Source organism: Hyaena hyaena, unplaced genomic scaffold, assembly GCF_003009895.1.
Source record: "Hyaena hyaena isolate Hyena2069 unplaced genomic scaffold, ASM300989v1 scaffold_733, whole genome shotgun sequence".
Lineage (NCBI taxonomy): Eukaryota > Metazoa > Chordata > Mammalia > Carnivora > Hyaenidae > Hyaena > Hyaena hyaena.
Window position 1 is genome coordinate 6,049 of NW_024081367.1, and position 21,031 is coordinate 27,079.

Consider the following 21,031-nt stretch of genomic DNA (forward strand, 5'->3'; position numbering starts at 1 on the left):
CCCCCCAGCCCAGGCCCCCTACCCCCCAGCCCCGGGCGTCCCCTATCCCACCAGCTCCGGGTACCCCCCTACTCCCCCAGCCCAGGCCCCCTACCCCACCAGGCCCTGCCCCCTCCCCACCAGCACCTGGTGGGAAGTGTGGGGCCACTTCCACCCGCCAGGACAGGCATTCGGGGGCCCCTGATTGTTGCCCCCTCCTCCTGGAGCCTTCCGCTGCTCCGTGGCCATGTGGGCCTTCACTCCGCCTCCCCCACAGAGGGGCCTAAGTGTCCTCTGACCAGAAGGCGAGGAGGGCAGGTCAGAGCACGGCCGACCCGCTGGCTGATTCTGGTGGCAGGAGCCAGCTCTCCCTCCCTCCCACCGGAGGTCGGGTCCTGCCGGAGGGCCAGCGGCAGTGTGTGGCCCAGGCGTGGGTGGGAATGCTGGGCGAGAAGGGAGGCTCCCAGCAGCCCGGGGTACCATGTGGAGGTGACCAGAAGGGGACGTTGCCGCCTGTGCCTCTTACGAAGAGCTGTTGCTGTCTGAGCAGGAGCCACCTGCAGCCGGCGCCCTACGGACCCGTCCTCTCGCCCATGAACAAAGCGCACGGGGGCATCAACAAGCTCCCGTCCGTGAACCAGCTGGTGGGCCAGCCTCCCCCACACGGCTCGGCAGCCGGGCCCAACCTGGGCCCCGTGGGTGAGTGGCCCGGGCGGTGGCGGCGCAGAGCGGGCCGGGGAGGCACACAGGGGGAGTCTGGCTTGAGACGCTTCTGTGCAAGGCTCTCAGTGGCTGCCTCCCACCAGCAGCCCCTGTCCACGGGCAGGGGCACAGCCGCGGACAGTCCCGTCCATTCCGCATCTCGGGGAGATCCCCGTCGTGCAGAGCAGGGGGGACCCGGGCCAGCTGCCTCTGACCGTCCCACTTGCACTTGCCCAGGCCCCGGCGTTCTCAGCAACCACGGCCACACCCTGCCAGCCAACGGCGAGATGAACAGCGGCCACGGCGCCCAGTCCATGGTCTCGGGGTCCCACTGCACCCCTCCACCCCCCTACCACGCCGACCCCAGCCTGGTCAGGTACGTGGGCTGCTGCTGGGCCCTGCCACGAACCCACTGACCTCAGCCCCTTCGCGGCCGCCGGCCAGCGTGGCCCCCGGCCCTGAGGGCAGTGCCTGCACGCTGTCCCGTCTGTCCTCACGTCCACTCTGGCACCATGAGGATGGACACGGGCAGAGGAGAGGTCAGGAGTGAGCATCCAGCAGGTGCTCGGGGGCACAAGACACAGGGTTCCGTGGAGGCTGAGCCCTGGGCTGAGCACATCGCCAGCGGCCCCCGCTCCCACCGGGCCGTGCAGCCGCGGGCTTGGAAGTTAGTGCCGCTTTATTTCCCACGTTGTCTCTGCAGTTTTTTAACAGGATTGGGGTGTCCAAACTGTATCGAGTATTTCACCTCCCAAGGCTTACAGAACATTTACCACCTGCAGAATCTGACGATAGAGGTAGGAGCCCCGCCGGCCGGCCCAGAGGCCAGGGCCCTGCGCGAGGGCAGAGCCATTCTCCAATTTCTGGGTCACTCTCTCCTGTTCTGAGGGAGGGACGGTGGGGAAATCTGGAAAATGCTTGTTCCCACGGCCGAGCTCAACCAACTGCCTCACGTCCACCTTCCTGTGGAGTCAGCTCTCCAAGAGTCGTGGGGGAGCCGGGCTTCTTGGGCAGTGTCTGGACAGGACGCCTGCCCGGGCCCTGGCAGTGGGCTGCGAACTTTAACTTGGCTGGGAAGCTGCTCGCACACACCCAGCGGCCTGGCTGTCTTTGATTTGGGGAACAGGCTATTTATAACTATCCAGAGTTGTGAAGGTCAAGGCCGGAAGGGTCTTGGAGCTGGTGCTTTTCAGTGCCACTTACATGGGGAGAAACTGAGGCCCAGAGAAGGCAAGTCACACCCGTGCGTCCTGGGTTCAGATTGTCTGAGGCTAGAAGCAGCCACGACTCACCTCTGGGTCGGACGAGAGTGCCACCACTGAGCCCCTTCTAAACCATGACAGTCTTCACCTGCTCGCAGCCTAGGGCTGCCTTGAGCTATAACATACCATTACCAGGGCGGTGCGGGCCTGCAGAGCCCCGGAGACGCAGAGGCAGGCCCAGGTCCCAGGGTGGGGGTGGGGGGCACTCCTGCTCTGTTCCCGCTGTTCTGTTCCCCGCACCACTGCAGGCAGAGGTGCAGTCTGCGCGAGGGGCCGGGGCCACTTGCTCAGCGGTGGTGATGTGCTGTGCCCACCGCTGCCCTCCCCTCCCCTGTCCCCACTGACGCCTGCTGGCCTAGCTCAGTGCATGTTACCCCCCACCCTCCCGCCCCCGCCGTGTGGCCAGTGTGCTTGTCTGGTGGCGGGGAGGCGACAAGGGGCTTGATGATCTGCTCTGGTCCCGAGGGGCCGGCAGCCGCCAGGGCGTGCAGCGGAGGAGCTGCAGAGCCCAGGAATGACTTCACCCCTGCACGGGTGCGCGTGTGCGTGTGTGTGCGCGCGCCCGCGGGACACCTCCCCCACCTTTAGCTCTCCGGTCACCCGTGGCCTCGCCAACGCAGCGCCCGCGGCTCCGTTTCCACCTGCCGGAGGGGCGGGGCCTGGGGCGGGGCCTCTAACGGCGGCCCTTGCAGGACTTCGGGAACCTGAAGATCCCGGACCAGTACCGGATGACCATCTGGAGGGGCCTCCAGGACCTGAAGCAGAGCCACGACTACGGCGCCCAGCAGCTGATCCGCTCCAGCAGCAACGCCTCCACCATCTCCATCGGCAGCTCCGGGGAGCTGCAGCGGCAGCGGGTCATGGAGGCCGTGCACTTCCGCGTGCGCCACACCATCACCATCCCCAACCGCGGGGGCCCGGGCGCCGGCTCGGGGCCCGACGAGTGGGCGGACTTCGGCTTCGACCTCCCGGACTGCAAGTCCCGAAAACAGTCCATCAAAGAGGAGTTCACGGAGAGCGAGATTAACTGAGGGGCCGGGAGGGCGCGGGGGGCGCGCGGCGGGGGGCGCGGCGTCCGAGCCCCTGGGCGGCCTTGCTCGGGCTCCCCTTCCTTGTTGTCACAAACTGCCTCGGGAGGCAGGACGGGCAGGCCGTGCAGGGCGACGAGGCGACGGCCGCCCCGCGGCCCCGGGACGCGAGCTGGGCGGGCCGGCCGCCTGCCGCATCCGCCCCCCCGCCGGCTCCGCTGCTCCCCAGCGAGCTCCTTCGGGATACAAGGATGGCCGCTGCCGACGGACTGCCGAAAAGTATTTTCCGATGTCTTTTGTTTCCTGGCAACGAGTGGTTCCGTGATTGTGTCTAAAACACGTTTATTTCGGGGTCAGCTCTCCAGACCCTGTCTCTGCCCAAGGCTGGGTCCCTCTGCTGGACTTGAGGGTCCGCCTAGCCCTCCCACTTCAAACCCACTGCAGCTGCCTTACATTTCCTGCCCCAAAAAAGGAAAACCGGAATTTCCTTGGAATCAGAGACGACTGGGGAGGAGGGCGTCCCTCCCGGGAGGCAAGGAAGCTTCTGGTCAGTTGCCACCAGCCAACACCCGAGCCAGCACCACTGGCCACGGCCACAGCCCTCCCGTGAGCTTCTCAGCACAGACACGGACAGCATGCTCCTTAGACTACTGCAAATTGTCAATATTTGATAAAATGATACCCTTCGTACTTGGTGGGTCAGCTTTTTTTTTCCCCCTTTCATTTTTAACATCTCCTTTAGGGTTTAGCCTGGCGGCATCCCTGGCTCCCCAGGTGTGTGTAAACAAGCTGGACTAAGAAAGCAGAGGGCGAGCCAGGCAAGGGCCGTCTGCTGGGCCGGGGGTGGGGGGTGGGGGGTGGAAGAGCGAGGCAGGCCCAGCCGCTGGGAGGCCGGGAGGGAGGCCCTCCGCTTGGGACAGCTCCAGTCCGGTGGCCACTGTGGCTAGTTGGGGGTAGGGCCGCGGGGAGAGCCCCTCCCAGGTGGAAGGAGCAGTGGGCAGGAAGGCGCACCTGTTGGGGGCTTGGAGGGAGGCGGGGGAGGGGACACAGGCTGTTAGGAGGCGCCCCAAGGGCTGGGGCTGGGGCCATTTTCATTTGCCGGGGCCCCAGTGCCCTGTCCAGGGCAGGAAACAGGACCACAGAGAGACATGGGGGATGAGCAAACCCACTTGTTCCAGGCAGGCAGATACAGGGCCGCCTGCCCGACGTGTGAGCCGGAGACTCCTTGGGCACCACCAAAGGCACTTCCCAAGCACAGCCTGGCTAAGCCTCCAGGTGAGGGGAGGGTGTAGACGCAGCCCTGATCTTCCTTTGGGTTTGTTCTTGTTGCGGTGAACCACCCAGAAGATGGCTCCCTTCCCGGGGAAGATGGACCAGCCTCCCTTCAGGCTGCGTGTTCGGAGGAGCTCAGCGCGATCCTGCTCCATGCTGAGTGAGCTGGCTTCTTAGCTGTCCACACTGCGAGGGGGGCGGGAATTACTTGTTTCACAGCGTTTCAGAGACTGGCCAGCAGAGGGAGGGAGCCCATCCCGACTCCCTGGCGGAGACCAGAGCCAGCGTCGCCCCAAGTCCGCTCTTGGGCCCGTCTCCAGACAGGACTTCATCCTGGAAAGTCATGTCCATACACGTTCACGGTCTACACTTACATAAAAGCGCAGTGCGTGCAGACAGGAGTGCCTGTGTCTAGGATAACGCAGCCATCCTCCCCTCCGCCGCGCACTCCCTAGGGAACCGCCTGCCAGGGCATCAGCGCCCCCGGGAGGCCCTGACCTCCCGCCAGGGCTCGGGGCCACAGGACCAGCTCTTTCCAAAGGGCAGCAGGCTCTGCTCACGAGAACAGAGGTGTCCGTGCCCACAGGGACCTGCTTCCCCTTTGTAGTCACAGGGCCCGTGGACTCACGACCACTGTGGGTGCGTGTGGCTGCCTCCCACCCCCGTTTTCTCACTACCCACCCCAGGCTGGGAAAGGAAGTACACTGCCCTTGCCATTTCACAGACGAGTAAACTGAGGCTAAGTCTAGAGTCTTGGCCATCACAGCTGGGTGGAGTCTGGCACTCGCTCCAGTGGCCATATGCTGGAGCCCCCCAGTTGTGCCCCTTTGTCCCACCTCAGGAGCTGGGGGCCAATCCCCCAACTCGCTGGGGTCCATGAACCTGGCTGAGACTTGGTGGCTCCTGGCTCTGTCCCCTGGGCATGCTCCTGGAGGCCAGAGTCCAGCAGGGAATGCCACACGGCGCCCACTGTGTGCCCCAGGGAGGGTCAGCTCGAGGGAGGAAGGGGGTCCTGCCCGTGGGGGGCCCGGCCGCCTGGTGCTCCTCAGACCCCTTGCACGGCCCTGGGGCCTTTATCCCACTGTGCTGGGGGAGGAGCACAGCGGGGGAACGCGGAGCAGCAGCTCTGTGTGCTCAAAGGAAAATGCAGATCGGCAGGAGCCACGATCCCTAGATTCTAGACTCTGGTTCTACAAAACCCCAACATCCAGAAACCTTTAAGGTGTGAAGAGGTGGAAGGGACGCTCTCACTGGGAAGCAGCCTGGGGAGTGGGGTGGGCCTCGCTTCACCGACACCAGCCACACGGGGGCGAGAGAGCGGGCGTTGCTGCTGCCTCCGCCCCCCCTGCCCCCCCTGGCCCCCAGCCTGCTTGTACCAGGGACTGGGCAGTGCATCAAGGTCAAGTCGCTCGCAGACAGCCGCTTCTCTGTCTCCATAGGCTAAAGCACTTTAGCGCTTTAAGGTTAAAAAAAAAAAATACCACTCATATTTTTAATGTCATGAATGCTTCCTCAAGCAGTATTAATGGATCTCTTCCAATGATAATGGACTTCTTTTGGTAATGTAACCTTGGGAAAATGTGTTATTTTTTTAGCTGTGTTTTGGTGGGAAATTTTGTTTTCGTAACATAATAAAGCCGAGTTCCAAAGGCCGTCTCTGGATAACTCCTCCAGGACACCAGCGTGCCCTCCACGCCAGGCTCGCGCAGCCGCACGGGGTTTCTCCCGTGCTTGCAGTGGGACGAGCCCACCGGCACCCCCCCCCCCTTCGCAGGGCTGTGGGCTCAGTGTGTCCACAGTCACAAGAACGGCTTGGGGGGCAAACACAGGGCCCCGTCCCTGCAGAGCTGGCGAAACTCACAGGCCTGACTGGGGCCTTGGCCTGACATCTGAGGCCTTCCGAAGCGCAGGCTCCCCGGCCGCGTCATCCGAGCATTGTGGGGGCCGGGGATCTGGACTTCAGAAAGGTCACGCGGGGCCCAGCCAGGTCACAAATTACCTCCCCGCAGCCTGGAGTCCAGCACATTCACGTTTCCCTGCAAAACTTAGGAAAAGACGGCAGAAGAGCGGACGGACATCTGTTCAACTCGGGCTGGAGGCCACGCGGGCCTACTCCCGTGCCCCCAGCCATCAGGTTTCTGCATTTCAGAACTCGAGAGTCAGGGGCTCCCGTGCCCCCAGCCATCAGGTTTCTGCATTTCAGAACTCGAGAGTCAGGGGCGCTGCCCCAGCAAAATAGGGCTCTTGAATCTGCTCAACCTGGAGGGAGGCCCAGGTGTTTTTAGACACAGGCTGAATCTAAGCACAAGATAAAAGGGACAAAGGCCAGATGGAACCGTCCCCACACTCCTCGGGCTCGTACCGAGGCAGGAGCACCACACGCAGGCAGGTCAGGAGACATCAGGCAGGGTCAGGCGGGGCCGGGAGAGGCCAGGCGGGACTAGGTGTGCCAGCCTGGGCCCCAGCTACACCTTTCTGGTCGGGCCCATTCATTTCCTTTGAGCAAAACCTGTTCATCCGTCTCCCCAGGTGTTGTGTCCCGGGGCCCAGTGTGGCGGGCTGAGCAGAACGTGCCCTCACCCCATCACTGAGACGGGAATCCCAATCACCCCGACACCTCTGACCTGGGTGGGAAACAAGACTTGGGGCGTTTGAATAAAGGCGGCCTCTGAGGAAGTGGACGCCGTGTGACAGTTTCAGCACAAGGGCGCTTTTAGTATCTTCCTTCAGAAAAGTAGGGTATGAGCATGATGGCCAATTACTTTCAAATATATAAAAAACAACACCTACAGTATGTCCGCTGTGTAAGGTAAGGAGATAATCTGGGCTCAGAGCAGGCCCACCACTTTGCAAGGCTCTCTGGTCCCGGAGGGTGTCCCTACCACCATTAGCTGCTAAAAAGAGAAGAGAGGGCCTGCTTCTGAAGCGTGTTCCCTGCCCCTCGGGAGGAAAATGGTGTCCGTTCATTCCCCCCTCCGACCTCCAAAGGGAGCCCATATTCAGGGAAGAATAACAAAGTGGGTTTGCATACAGTGTCAGGATATTTCATCCCATCTCTCAGGAGAGCGCTGTGCATTATCGTACGCAGACACATGTCTTCACGGTTCAAGACATCTGTCTGGTTTTTATTGTTTTTATTTTTTTTTTAATTTTGAGAATTATTTTGAGAAATATTTTGAGAAACAGAGAGAGTGAGCAGGGGAGGGGTGGAAAGAGAGGGAGAGAACCCCAAGCAGGCTCCGCACGGTCAGTGCAGGGCCCATCGTAGGGCTTGATCCCACGAACAGTGAGATCATGACCTGAGCCGAGATCAAGAGTCTGGCGCTTAACCGACTGCCCCCCAAGGCGCCCCAACTGTTTGGTTTTTAAATACCGCTACCACTGCCCAAAATGCCCTTGTGGGACCTGTAGCCTGCTGTTTGCACGCGGCATTTAGTTTAGAATATGCCCCACCAACCTCCAGCTCTGCTTTCTAGAATCAATGCTATCAACACCTGTCTACATCTCTGCCACAAGAGAACTGAAGAAAAGGGGCTTGTTGGCAAACTGAACTGCACAAATGCCTCCAGCGAGCACGGCTGGCAGTGCCGGACTCCGAGGAAGGACGCAGCCCCGGGTCAAGCCAGAAATCAGCCAGAAATCACAAACGCCACGAGCCCAACACTAGTAAGATTTTCAGAGTGCTGATGTGCTGAGCTCCCTCTGCAGCTGACAGTGCTGGGTCTGGGCCGGCAGGGGGCCCAAGGGTGGCCCTGGGGACATGGGGACATTCTGGGGGCTGGTCACATAGGTTGTTCAGTTGGTAAAAATGCGTTGAGCTCAGGTACTTGTCTGCGTACGTGGCTGCGTACCAATGTGTGTTTCCTATGTACGTTACGCTTCAGTTAAAAGGGTGCAAACTCTCCTACGGAGGAAGCCACCGGGAAGACAGCACCATAGACCATTAAAAACTACACAATATCCCGGCTTTCCAAACACATACAAATTTTAAAAGCTGATGAACACACGTAGGTAATAAAGACGAGACTATTATCGCACTATAGCATTCAGCTGAACAGGTCAGAACGCTGTATGCGCATTAACAAGTCAGGATTAATCCTTCTTAACACATTCTTAGGACCAGAATTCCCGTTACGAGCAGAGCAGTTAGGGACTTGGGAGAGTCACGGGTGGGCGGGGACCACAGGTCGCCCCTGGGGCCCAGCAGCCAGCTCCCCATCCGCAGACACTGGAGGACCCAGCCCCGCTCCCCGGGGGCTGGCTGGACTGCACCTGACACCAGATGGCGGCAGGTGCAGAAGGCTGTCCCCCCAGTGTTAGGCTCAGCTGCTGGAGATACGGCCACCTGACGGGCTCACGTTCCCCTCGGCTGGCGCGCAGTTAGGGAGCCCGCACGGAGAGCTCAGCCGGGCTCTGCGCTCAGAACTCCTCGAATCCAGCCCCGCTGCCGCTCTGTCTGGGCCTGAACTACTGCTATGCCCCTGCCCCCACCCGGGCCCCCCTGCCTCCTGCCCCTGGGCTCCTTCGGTGGGGTCTTCCAAAGCGGTGCGAGGACCTGCTGGAGAGATGCCTGCAAAACTGCAGCCGGCCTTCCAGGCACGGCCCCCAGGGGCTTCCCAAAGCACGAGCCACTTGGCGCAACCCGAAGCCTCTGTGCCCACTGCTCTGACCCTGTTTGTACTGCACTCCAGCCAGCTCCACGGCATTGCTGTTCCGGGAACAAGCCACAGGGGGCCTACTTCAGGGCCTAAGAGGACTTCGTTTCCCCTCTGTCGGATACCTGCAGGACCAGCTCACCCACTCAGGTCCCTGTCCCGATGCCCCCTCTTCAGAGGCTTCTCCCCCACTCTTCCCATGACTCCTCTTCGAGGAACCGAGTGCCACTGACGTTCCACTGCACTCGTCTGTCCACGGAATTGAGTGGCTGAGGAGGACCCTGCTGCACGGGGAGGGGGGGCGGGGGGGCATGACTTCAGCGCTTAGAGCGGTGCCCTCCGGGGCAGGTAATAAGGGAACATCCGCTTCCTCCTCTCCAGCCTCCCACCGCCGCCCCCACCCCGCGCGCTGGCCCATCACTCGGCTCCTTCTACGTCACCAAGCTCAGCCCCAACAACGTAGAGCAAGTGGCACACAGAGTTCTTACAGCCCTTCACCTCCGAAGGAGCGCTCGCGGCCGCACCCTGCCCCACGGTCGGCCGGGCCGCGGCGGCCAGGGCCCCGGCCCCGAACGGCCTCTGACGGAGGTGGTTGCTGCACCTGCTTGACGGGCGCCTGTTCGCTGGGAGAGCAGGAGACACGGAAGGGGCCGGCAGAGCAGACGTGCCACTGCGCGCGGAGGCGCGGACGGCACCGCGAGAACGCGACGGAGCGGCCCCCACCCGCGACGGGGTTGAGACGGGAGTGGGAGCGGGCTACGAGGCTGGACGGCCCGGAGCCCTCCCTCAGGACCAGGTCCCAGCGCGACCCTCCCGCGGGCACCGGAGACGGAGGTCCGCACAGGCTCCTGCCCACCCGCAGCCGGCGTGCGTCCTCCCGCAGACGCCCATCGATTTAAAGCCCGCGCGCCCCGCACCGACCCGGAACCGGAAGCGCGGGGAAGATCAGGAGCAAGGTCTAGGCCACGAGCCAGTCCAGGCTTGGGGCGTGGCTCTGAGCGCGGGGCGGGGCCGGAGCTGCTCGGGAGGGGCGGGGCCTGCGCGGGGCGGGGCAGGAGCACTTCCTGGAAAGGCGTGGTTCCGGGCGGGGCGGGGGCGGGGCCTTAGGTGCTGGGGTGGAGCCTGGGCCCGACTTGGGCGCGTCTTGGAAGGGCGCGGTTCTGGACTCCCGCTGGGCCTGGGCGTGGGCGTGGAATGACTGCCTCCGTCTCCAGGTCCCCGAAGCCCTCACCTCCGGGCGGTGGCTTTGCGCTTATGTCCCTGCGGAGCCTCCCCCCTACGGGATTTCCATGATGAGCGACAGGGCTTTTTCAAGCATTAGTGTCTAATTTTTGCAAAAATTGGCTTTGCAGTTAAAGTTTTTTTTTACATTTATTTATTTATTTTGGAGAGACAGAGAGACAAAGCACAAGTGGGGGCGGGGCAGAGAGAGAGGGAGACACAGAATCCGAAGCAGCTCCAGGCTCCGAGCTGTCAGCACAGAGTCCCACTCGGGGTGCGAAGTCAGAAACGGTGACATCATGACTTGAACAGAGGTCGGAGGCTTAACCCACTGAGCCACCCAGGCGCCCCTCTTCTCTACCTTTTTAATCTGCAAGCAGAGTCATGGCGATTCTGTTGGGAACTCTGCCTTATCAAGCAGCCGCCTGTTTTGTTCATCTGCCCCTGTGACCACTGGACGGCACATCTTGTACGACCGCCGGGCGGCAGGCTTCGTGAGAGGAGGGACCCAGTGGAGCTGGTGTTGACTGTCGCCCAGCCAGAGCGCCGGGCGGGCCCGGGGGAGACACACGTGCTTGTCAGGGGAGAGGAGTCCTCCTCCGGGCTCGCATCGATTAGGAGCGGCTGGTGTGCTAGGCACCTCCTGGCATTGCACACGTCATCAGTAGTTTAGTTACCAATCTGTAAGAATGAAGTTGTTTATCACTGCATCATGTGGATCTTGTCTCCACGGGTCTCCATACACCCAAGGGTCGTGTAGGGTAAGTTGACTTAAAATAGAGGCCAGCAGCGGGGCTGAGTTACAATTTCCGGAGGCCCCTTGGAGAGTCGCGGCCCTGCTCATGGATGCTGAACAGGTGCAAGAGGGGAGCCAGCTGCCAGGGGTGCGAGGGGCTTCGTGCCACAGCGTGGGCGGAGAGGAAGGCACGGGGTGTGCAGCGCAGGGACCTGGAGTCCGCAGAGGAGGACCATGAAGAGCTGCTCTGGGGTCCGTGACGGGAGTCCGCATTTTAACAAGCTGCCCTTGGTTCATCTGAACTCCAGGCTCGCGGAGCTGCTGGAGCCGGGAAGGGCTGTCCTGCGGGATTTCACGTGCCTCCTCGCCCTGCTCCCCCTCCAAGACCACGGGATGCCCCCATTAGGGGGTGCGCGTGGCCTCAAGGCCCGTCCCCACCTAGGCACTTTCCACGCCACGTCAGGTCCAGGACACTGCGCTGGAGCCCGGGGCCCATTTGCAGCGATCGCCACACGGCTCCCACAACTGCCTATTTTCAGTTCGGCACATCATTGGTAGACCAGTGTCCTGGGGCGGCCGTAATAAAACCCGCAGCCAGGGGGCCTAAACCACAGAAATTATGCTCTCAACAGAAGTTCAATGTCCCCGGAGCCAGCAGAGCCACGCTCCCTGGGGAACCTCCCTAGTTCGGCGGCAAGTCCTTGGCTTCTAGACTCGTTGCTCCCATCCTCTGTCCTCATGTGCTCGTCTGCCTCTGTTTCCCCTTTTCCCACCCTCATGACCTCCACAAAGACCCTGTTTCCAAATCAGGCCACATCCTGAGGTTCTGGGGATTAGGACTTCCACATACCTTTTCGGCGGGGGGCGGGGGGGTAATGTCAATGTGTGTCCCCCACCCCGTGTAATGCAGCACGCCTGGGGGTGTGCTCTTGGGGGGAATCGTGGCCATACTTCCAGGATGAAGGACTGCTAATCAGGGGCCTCGGGGCTCCTTCCTCTTGCCTCGGGACGGCAACCCAGACATTAGTCGTGGAGGTGGAGCCTGACCCACTGCAGCAGACAGAGGCTCTGTCCTTGACCTGATTTTAACCGGACCCCTTGCAGCCCTCTCCCCCATCCATCCTCGGCCAAGCTCCGTTTTAGCAAGAATTCTGCAAGGCCCGTTCTCAGAGTTACTGGACCCTTGTCATCCGACCAGTCTCCTCTTCCCCCCTTGACAGCCAAGCCCTGTGTGTGAGCGCTCAGCCTGCCCCTAGAGAGGACCCCATACACACATCCACGACCCCCTCAGGCTGCTTCTGAGCTGGAGGCCGCACTCGGCAGCCGTATTCAGAGTCAACTTCAATCTCTCTCACCTGTTGTAATCCTTGAATAGTCTTCCTTTCCGTTCTTTTTTTTTTTTTTAATGTTTTATTTATTTCTAGGAGAGAGAGAGAGACAGCATGAGCAGGGGAGGGTCAGAGAGAGAGAGAGTCACAGACTCTGAAACAGGCTCCAGGCTCTGAGCTGGCAGGCAGCACAGAGCCCGACGCGGGGCTCGAACCCACGAACCGCGAGATCACGACCTAAGCGAAAGTCAGACGCTTAACCGACTAAGCCACCCAGGCGCCCCTCTTCCTTTCCGTTCTGACGAGGGTCAGAGTCAGAGTAATTTTTCTTTAATGCGGCCAACGGCGCCCAGCAAGTCAGGCAACACAGCCCAGAAGAGCCGTGCAGTGCTCGGTCCTGGGGCCCGGCTCGCTGCTGTCACAGCGTGACACGTGGTGCCCTCGGGGCCCAGGGCAGCGTCTGGCGCCTGGCAGACACTCAGTAAGTGAGAACACGTGAGCCAAGAAGACGGGGAGAAAAGCAAAGTTAGAACTGATTTGCTTCTGAGCTCTTTGCCATCCAAACTGCTCACGGTGAAGATCAGTGACAGCAGAGGCGGGCGCGATGGTGACCAGTCCCCCGTTTTGTTCTCCTTCTCAACTGCCCAGGTGGCCCGGCCCCCGTAGGGGGGCAAACAGGTACTGAGGCTGAGGCTGCGGGTAGTAACGACGAGCATAGTTAACAACAGGGGATCCTTACTGACTCTGGGCCTGAGCTCTTTATCTATTTTTCCCGATTAAATTCTCACACCAGGTCTGTGAGATGGGTATTATTTTTATCCTCACTGTAGAGATGAGAAAATCAGCCCAGAGAGGTGAAGTGACTTGCCCAAGTCCTAAGAGAATGTGGTTCGCATCCAAACCAGACTGGGTTTCCTGTGTGAACGTGTGTATGCGGGTTTGTGTATATATGGGTGTGAACGGTGTGAGTGTGCACCATGTACGTGAGCACCGTGGACACGTGCCTGGACCGATGCCTGCTGAGAACCGCAGGGCGGCACTCACCGTGCGTTTCGGGCACGTGCTGGCACGTTCGCAGATGTTTAGGGACGAAGAGGGTGGCAAAGGTCCTGTTTCCGCGGAGCTTTCGTTTGCAGGTGGAGCGCATTGTGCTCTAAGTGGGGGATACGGTGCTATCCTATCCGTAACAGGGGACGGGGTGGGGGGCACCTAAATCAACCTGGGGAGCGTTGGCTCCTTGCTGCAGGCGGTGATAACAACGGAAGGGGTGTGGGGGTGAGGGAGCAGGCGTGGCCTGGGGGCGGTAATGAATTTAGAGGGAGTGAATGTAAATGAAGTCCGTCACAAAAACTCAGGGGAGGGGGCGCCTGGGGGGCTCAGTCAGTTGAGCATCTGACTCTTGATTTCGGCTCAGGGCGAGATCTCACGGTTCAGGAGATGGAGCCCCACCCGGGGCTCTGCGCTGACAGCACGGAACCCGCCTGGGACTCTCACCTTCCCTGAAACTAAATAAACAACCTTAAAAATTTTTTTTCAGCCGGACACTGGAGCAGAATCTAGGAGGTAAACCGTGTAAACGCTCCTTACGACTAAAGCCTTAGGGCCCCTAAAATACCTGTAATGTAATGAATGTGAAGCGCTGTTCTGGTAACGATTCGTGTCCTGGGGCTTAAAAACATACCGGACGTGGCGCACGTGGGACCTTCCCCAGCCGCCAGCGCGGCGAGGGGCCATGTCGGAAGGGCAGCTCAGAGCCCGATCCCATCTCGTCCCAGGACAATGTCGTCCCCCCAAAAAGGGACCCTCTGCCTATTGGGAGCCCCCCACTCCCTCAATTCCACCCGCCTGCCCCTGGCGGCCACCCGTTTGTGTTCTGTCTCTAGATCTGTCTGTTCTGGACGTTTCCTACAAACGGAGCCTCACACTCTGGGGTGCTTTGTCTCCGGCTTCTTTCACTGAACAGTGTTCTCAAGGTCAAACTGCAGCTGGAGAAATGTGAGATGGCCCCAGACAGGCTTCCTTCAGGCGGCCGTGTGATGTGGAGACTCGACTCCTTCGCGCCCTTTGCATACCTGGGGCCTGTGTCCCGGGATGTGGGATGTGAGCTTTTCTCAGAAGAGGCTGCTCCCCTCTCCCTGCCCCCACCCCCCCGCCACCGGTTCTATTGTTAAAAAAGAATGACATCTTCCTGTGTTAAGAATTGCTTCTGAGAGGACAGCTTCCTTATGTTTGCACCTATAGGAGGATTAGGAGGAACTTAACAGAGGACGACGGGGGAGAAGAAGGGGGGAAATGGTGGGGGAGAGGGAGGGAGGTAAACGATGAGAGACTCTTGAATGCCGAGAACAAACTGAGGGCTGATGGGGGTGGGCGGGAGGGGAGGGGGGAGATGGGCATGGGGGAGGGCACTTGTGGGGATGTGCACTGAGTGTTATATGGAAACCAACTTGACAATAAACTATTAAAAAAAAAGAATTGCTTCTGGGGCGCCTGGGGGGCTCAGTCAGTTAAGCATCCGACTTCAGTTCAGGTCATGATCTTGCAGTTTGTGAGTTCAAGCCCCGTGTTGAGCTCTGCGCTGACAGCCTGCTTGGGATTCTCTCTGCCCATCCCCACACCTACCTGCTCGTGCTACGTGAGCACTCTCAAAATAAATACACTAAAATGAAAAATATGTATATACAAGAAAAGAAATTTTTCTTAAATTTCGCTATCGGGGCCACCGCAGCACGGCCCGGTTTCGGGTAAGGCCGAGCGCTGACGGTGGGGGTCAGGGACAAGAAAGGACCCGCTGCCTGGGCCTCGGCCGCCTCTCCCGGGGACAGCTTCTGGGCCCCTTCGCGGGCAGGAAGTTAAGACGAATCACAGAAAATTAGGACGGGTGGCGTGGCCTGTTTCCACGGAGACGTCTGTGATGCCACACGCTCCCAGGACCCCACAGGACGCGGGGCTTCCGAAGCCGGGCTGTCCGGCCCGAGCCGGGCGCCAGGTCCTCGCGCGAGCCCCGCTCCCGCAGAGCCGTCCGCCGCAGGCGTCCCTCCGCTGGCGGGCGGTGGACTTCGCGGCCGCCCCCGAGATGCTGCCGGTGGGCGGCGTCCCGAGCAAGAAGTGCGGTGTGGGGCCCGGCCCGATGGAGAAGGGCATGCTGCTGCTCCGCGGGGTGGCCGGCCACGACAGCCACGCGCCCGAGTGGAAGGCGGGCCACAGGCAGCGCTGCCTCAGCAGGTCGGCTCAGGCCATCAGCCGCTTCTACAGGAAGACGGTACGGGGCGGGCGGGCGGCCGGCCTGCTGCTGCCCCTCGACGGAAGGCCTCGGGCGGGTCGGCCACGCGGCCTCCCAGAATCGCTCTGGTGATGGACTCAGAAGGGCAGATTCGGGGGGCAGGGCACGGGCAGCTTGGGGGCCCGCGAGCGGAGACGCACCATCTCCCTGAGCCTTCCTCAGAGGGCCTCCAGGAGAAGCCAGCAGGGAGGGGGAGGGCGGAGAGCGCAGAGCACAACTGGAAGGTTCCTGAATGTACTGTGGGCTCCGGGAGGCTGGGGAGACAACCCAGGGCCCCCAGGCACCCCCCAAGGGGACGCCGCCAGTGTCTCTAGCCAGTGCACGCGCCGCCCCGAAGCTCGCGGTTCCCGGGGAGAAGGGCAGCCGGCCTCCAGGGTCTCCTGTGTCAGAGTCTCGTCCCCTCTCCGCCAGGACGGACGCAAGCAGGACGCCAGCCCCAAGGACACCAGCTTCGCGGCCGAACTGGAGGAGCTGAGAAAGGTGTTCCTCACGCGGCCTAACTGCCCTCGCCTCAGCACCAGGGCCACGTCCATGTGTCAGTGCGGTGAGAGCCACCAGCTGGCGGGGCGGGCGACCTCCCAGAGCGGTGGCTGCGGCGGCTGCTTCCGCGACTCTCCGCGTGTGCAGAAGCCGCACCAGGAACCGGCTGCAGAGGCTGCGGCCGGGGGGGGGAGGGGGGGGGGGGGGGGGGGGGGGGGGGGGGGGGGGGGGGGGAGGAAAGAAGGAAAGGAAAAGCCTCCTGGCTTCTCTCTGGTCTCATTCGGTAGACTCAGTACACTTGGGGGGTGGGGAGAAGGTTGAAAATTCTGGGAGCTGCCGGAAAGGGGCCATGAGGCCAAAGACAGGAACAAGCCCCTGTGAGGAGCCCAATAGCCGCCGCGCCGCCCCGTTCTGACCCCGGAGAACCGGAGGCTTTGAGGGCGCAGCCAGGCGCGCAGCAGTCACCAGGGGGCAGCGTCCCAGCCCCTCAGCCCCAGCCTGCGCTGGGTCCCTGTCCCCGCACAGGACGCTGTCTGGAGGGACAGGGAACCGGAGGCCGGAGCAGGGGCCCATGTTCCTGTCAGAAGCGGGGGCCCCCACCAGCTCCCCCTTGTCAGGGCTGGGGCCTCAGATGGCGGCCGGGGCTCCGGAGCCGGGAGCTGTGGGCCGGGCCGGGCCGGGGGACCACGCTGCGTCCCGCGTGCTGCTTACAGGGAGCCTGCCAGTGACAGCCTGGGGGAAACCGGCTCTGCCCTTTGGGCTCAAGGGGCTTCTGGGAGACGGTGAAGCTGAGCCGTTTTTACAGGAGACGCGGGGTCCTTCCAGGGAGGGGTGCATCCATTCGGAGAGACGGCCGCGGGCGGGAGCACGGAACCGCGTCCCCGTTCGGCCCCAGGGCTCAGGCCCGCACGTCCTTTACCGAGAAACGAAAGCGCGGTCCCTGCTCTGGAGGTCGTGGGCGGGTGCGGCCTCCGCGGCCACCGGCTGGCGTTTCGAACCCCCTGCAGGTTCAGCCGCGTCAGCCAAGCTATCGGAGGAGCTGCGCGTGGCGCTAGATGCCTGGAAGGCGTCCCAGGACCCCTTCCCCAGCCAGCCCGCGGACGGTGAGGGCGGGGCTGCTGGCACTGGGGTCCCCCCTCGGCACGCCCGCCCCGAGGCCTGTGCCTGCACCTCCCCGCCCCCCCAGGCCTCCCGAAACCGCCTGCCTGGCTCTGTGTCCCTTACACGGGGTGGCCCCCTCGCATAGAGCATGCTGTTCCCACACACGAATATGCTTCCTTCCCCTCATCCAAGACAATCCCTGCACGCAGAGGCCTCCTTTGCCTGAACGCAAGGAAACCCCTCAGCAATGTCTGGGCACTGGGCACCAGGTGCCCGGTGGCATCAGCCTGACCCCTGCTGGCCTGACTGCCAGGCTCCGGGGATCTCGAAGGGCCGCTTCCTCCCTTCAGCACATGCACGGGCGGTGGGGAGGCGGGTGATGGCGGTCACAAGGAGGGGGTGTGGCGAGCCCGGCGGGGCAGCCAAGGGTTTCTGAGGGGGAGTCTTGTGGGGGGGACACTCTCTGGAAGGCCCCAGAGCCTCTCAGCATGGGACTAGTCTGACTCCCCCCCCCCCACTTCTCGACAGGGCGCCTCCTTCCCTTTAGTAGGAGCGCCTGTGAGTTCAACTACACGTGGACACAAAGGGACTCCGGGACGGGGAGCCCAGCCCCCAGCAGCCCAGTGCTCGAGCAGAGCCCGCTGAGAAAGCGCATTCCCTGGTTCATCTCCGTCATCCACGAGAAGGTACGGCCGCGCACGCGCAGAGCCCGGGGCGTCCTGCCCCCGGGGCTCTTGTCTGGGGACCCGGTCAGCTGTGCGGGCAGGTCCCCAGACGAGGCCGAAGCTGGACCCCAGCTCCCTTCTTTGGCTTCCACGAATCCGACATTTTCCGAACGCTGAGGGCCCTGTGGCCCTTCCCCCAGCGGGCGGCGGGTTAGGCTGGCGTGGGTCCTGCCTCGTGGCATGCAGCGCGCCACACGAATCGTGGCCTCAACCACTCAATGCCTTTGACCCAATATTTCCACTTGGGAGGATAAATTCTTAAAAATAGTAACGAGCAGCTCAGTGTGCAGAGGGCTACCCACGGGGTGACTCGTCGGCATAGGACCCTCTGCATCCTCCTTTGAGACCGAGGAGGGCCCGCAGTTTCCCTGCCTGGAAATTCTCTTCTTTGCTTGTGGTGTCAGAGTGATTCTGGCCTAGAAACAAACCATCCAGGGGCGCCTGGGGGCCTCGGTCGGTTAAGCGTCCGACTCTTGATGCTGGCCCAGGTCACGATCTCACGGTTCGGGGGTTCGAGCTCCGCAGTGCGGAGTCTGCTTGGGATTCTCCATCTCTCTCTCTCTTTCAACATGAACTTTAAAAAAATTTTAAAAACCAATCGAAAAGTTGGGAGGCATTTTCTCTTTTCCGTTCTCTATTCTCTGGAAGAGTCTGCATGAGATTGGTGAAGAATTCATGATGGAAAATGTGTAGGCCTGCAGAGTCCTCGGAAGGAAGGGTCTCCAAATAATCAGGTCACTTCCTTGGGACGTATTCAGATCTCCTTCTCCCTCGTTTCTGTTTGGGGAAGCTCTGTTTTTCTAGGAATGTGTTCATTTCACATAAATCTTCAAATCTATCAGCCTCATCTTGTACATGATGTGTCTTGTTGCTGCTCTGGTTTCGGCAGGAGAGTGCGCGCCTCTTTTCCATCCCCGATGGGCCGACTCTCGTTCTCTCCTTTTGTCTCCATCTGTCTTGCTAGGCGTTGATCAACGTTCATCATTTTTTCCTAGAACCGGCTTCTGTGGTTGTCTTAAAGCTGGTGAGGCTTCCATGCCCGTCCTGGAAGTGAGCGCCACAAAGTGGTGGGTAGCTGCCAGGCACACACAACCCCGATGCTCTGGGCCCATGAGCGTCCGTTTTACCTTTTATTCCCGAAACTCCGCCTCGACGTTCTCTGATAGACTTCACAACTTTGAAAGTGTTGATATCCTTGGACTACTTTTGGGAAAGCAATTCCACTGGGGGAAAGCCTGAGGCTCTAATTAGATGGAGCCACACAGATCTATGTGAAAGGCTGCTCCCTGCAACATGATGTTCTTACGCAAACGGCCAGAAGGGGAATTACAAGCTGGCGGCTGTGAACCGGCCTGAGGAAGGGCTGCAGGCTTGGCTGCCTCCAGGAGCTCGGAAGGCGACCTTTGGGTGGTCTTTCCCTCATCTCCACCTTGTCTGGACCGGCCCACGTGGTGCTTCTTCACAGGAGGCAAGGGAGGCCCCTGCAGCAGAAGCTGGTGCTGTGCGGGCTCGGCGGCCCCAGCCGCACCCAGCACCCCCTTTCCAGCCACCGCTGTCCGGTTTGGGACACCTGCATGGGGATCACTGTGGCAGAGGAAGGAGTGCGAGTTCTGCAAAGTTATTTTAACTTGATCGAATAAGCAGACCCCTGCACCCCCACCGTGCTGCTGGCTCCGCCCCCTCCCTCCCCCTCTCCCCTCTGCCTCCCAGATCCTCCGTCTGCCCTCTCCTCCTCATCTGCTGCAGCCTCGGCTCTCTTCTGAAGCCCGGAGGTGGATGGCTAGGCCGTCGGTTCCCTTGCTGACCCCAGTCGAGCACGTGGGGCTCGGAATCTGTCCCCTCCGCGGCCTCGGCCTCACCCTGCGAGTCTCCACGTGTCTTGATGATGTTCATTATCATTCCGTTTAAAAGCTCTCTAAAACCCGCCCTAACCTTGGCGCCTTCTGCTTTGACTTGTGGGCCGTAAGGAAGCCTGGCACTGGAATCCCGAACATCTGGAGCACTTCCTAGCCGCCGCCTTCCGTTTCCTCCGGCATCTGCGCCTGGGCCACCTCGTCCGGCCTCAGCTCGGACCTGCTGGGGGCACCTCCTTGGTTTCCATTTGTCCAAAAGCACCCGTACCGCGTCTCCACCTCTGAGGAACTGGGGGCACCGGGGTTTTGAGAACAGAAGGGGGAGAGGCCAGGCTCGCCCACAAGGCCCTGGGGGCGGGGGTGGCCGGGCCGGGCCTGGGGGGGGTACCAGGAGTCCCCCCAGGCAAGGATTTTGGACGGAGTGGCTGGGATTTCGGCCCCTGAACAGCCGACCTGCGCTTCCTGGGCTCGGAGCCGCAGGCCTGCAGGCCCCCCGGGAGGGGGGCGGGGGGTCCTGAGGCACGAGCGGCCGGCACACGGGAGCCCCGCCCTTCTGTGCAGGACCACAGCCTGGACACGCTGGGGAAGGAGGTGCAGCGCCTGTCCCGGCTGGAGGCCCTGCTGCGGAAGAAAGACGAGGAGCTCTCGGCCCTCCAGGAGGAGAAGGAGGCCTTGAGGAAGCAGCTGAAATCCCTCCTCCAAAGCAGAAGCAGAGAGATACTGGTACGTCGGGGCCCGGGGTGAGCGGGCGGCCTGAGCCGCAGGCCCCCCTCAGGCCCCATCATCCTGGAAGCCTGCCCCCTCCTCGGGGGCTCAATGTAGAAATAGGCCCCTGCACTTTGCTGCCGGCTTGCTTTCTTCCTGGGGCGGGTCACCCTCTGGACTCAGTTTCCTCCCCCGTAAGATGAGGGCCAGACCCTCTGAGATCCTGAAGGATGGAGGGCCCCCTGACGGTGGTGTCCCGGTGCCCGGCTTAGACATGGCCCCCGCGGGTGTGGTGGCTCAGATGAGTCACATCTGTTCTGCCTGCAGGATGTTCAGGGTCCTCGCCTATAACATGGGGAGGGGGTGCCGCCCCTTCCCAGGTCTGGGTAGAAGACTGAGCCAGGCAGCCGCTGGTAGGGCCCGGGAAGCAGTGGCCTGGTCTTTCTAAAACCTGATTTCTTCCACCCCTGAGGGCACAGCCCAGCGTTATGCTGGGGGCACACGTGAGGGGGGTGGGGCCCCCAGGTGCCACCAAAGTCAGACCAGACGCCGATGGTGCCGTGCCAGCAGCAGGGGCAGTAGGAATCTCAAGGGGCCTGGGGGCGTCAGCCTGCGTCCCTGCTACCCAGCCCCTGGGGGCGCTTAGAGGCGTGAGCCCCGGCCCCGCAGTGGCTGAAACATGGCCTGCTCACGTGCCCGTC

General features: G+C 61.7%; 2 protein-coding genes across 2 annotated transcripts in view; both read left to right on the forward strand.

Annotated features, from left to right (window-relative positions):
- Positions 1-3,661, forward strand: part of LOC120220900 (tumor protein p73-like) — an 8,631-nt gene extending 4,970 nt beyond the window's left edge. Inside the window, exons 8-11 of the mRNA XM_039218111.1 lie at positions 530-678; positions 919-1,057; positions 1,385-1,478; positions 2,636-3,661. Of these exons, the coding sequence (XP_039074042.1) occupies positions 530-678; positions 919-1,057; positions 1,385-1,478; positions 2,636-2,974 (721 nt within the window). The 3' untranslated portion in view covers positions 2,975-3,661. The remainder of the gene's footprint in view (positions 1-529; positions 679-918; positions 1,058-1,384; positions 1,479-2,635) is intronic.
- Positions 3,662-13,195: 9,534 nt separating this feature from the next.
- The window catches only part of CCDC27 (coiled-coil domain containing 27), a 15,493-nt gene continuing 7,657 nt past the window's right edge, over positions 13,196-21,031 (forward strand). Inside the window, 9 exon segments of the mRNA XM_039218112.1 lie at positions 13,196-13,311; positions 14,147-14,283; positions 15,009-15,105; positions 15,107-15,198; positions 15,201-15,445; positions 15,878-16,010; positions 16,954-17,049; positions 17,576-17,733; positions 20,187-20,348. Coding sequence (XP_039074043.1) covers positions 13,196-13,311; positions 14,147-14,283; positions 15,009-15,105; positions 15,107-15,198; positions 15,201-15,445; positions 15,878-16,010; positions 16,954-17,049; positions 17,576-17,733; positions 20,187-20,348 — 1,236 coding nt within the window.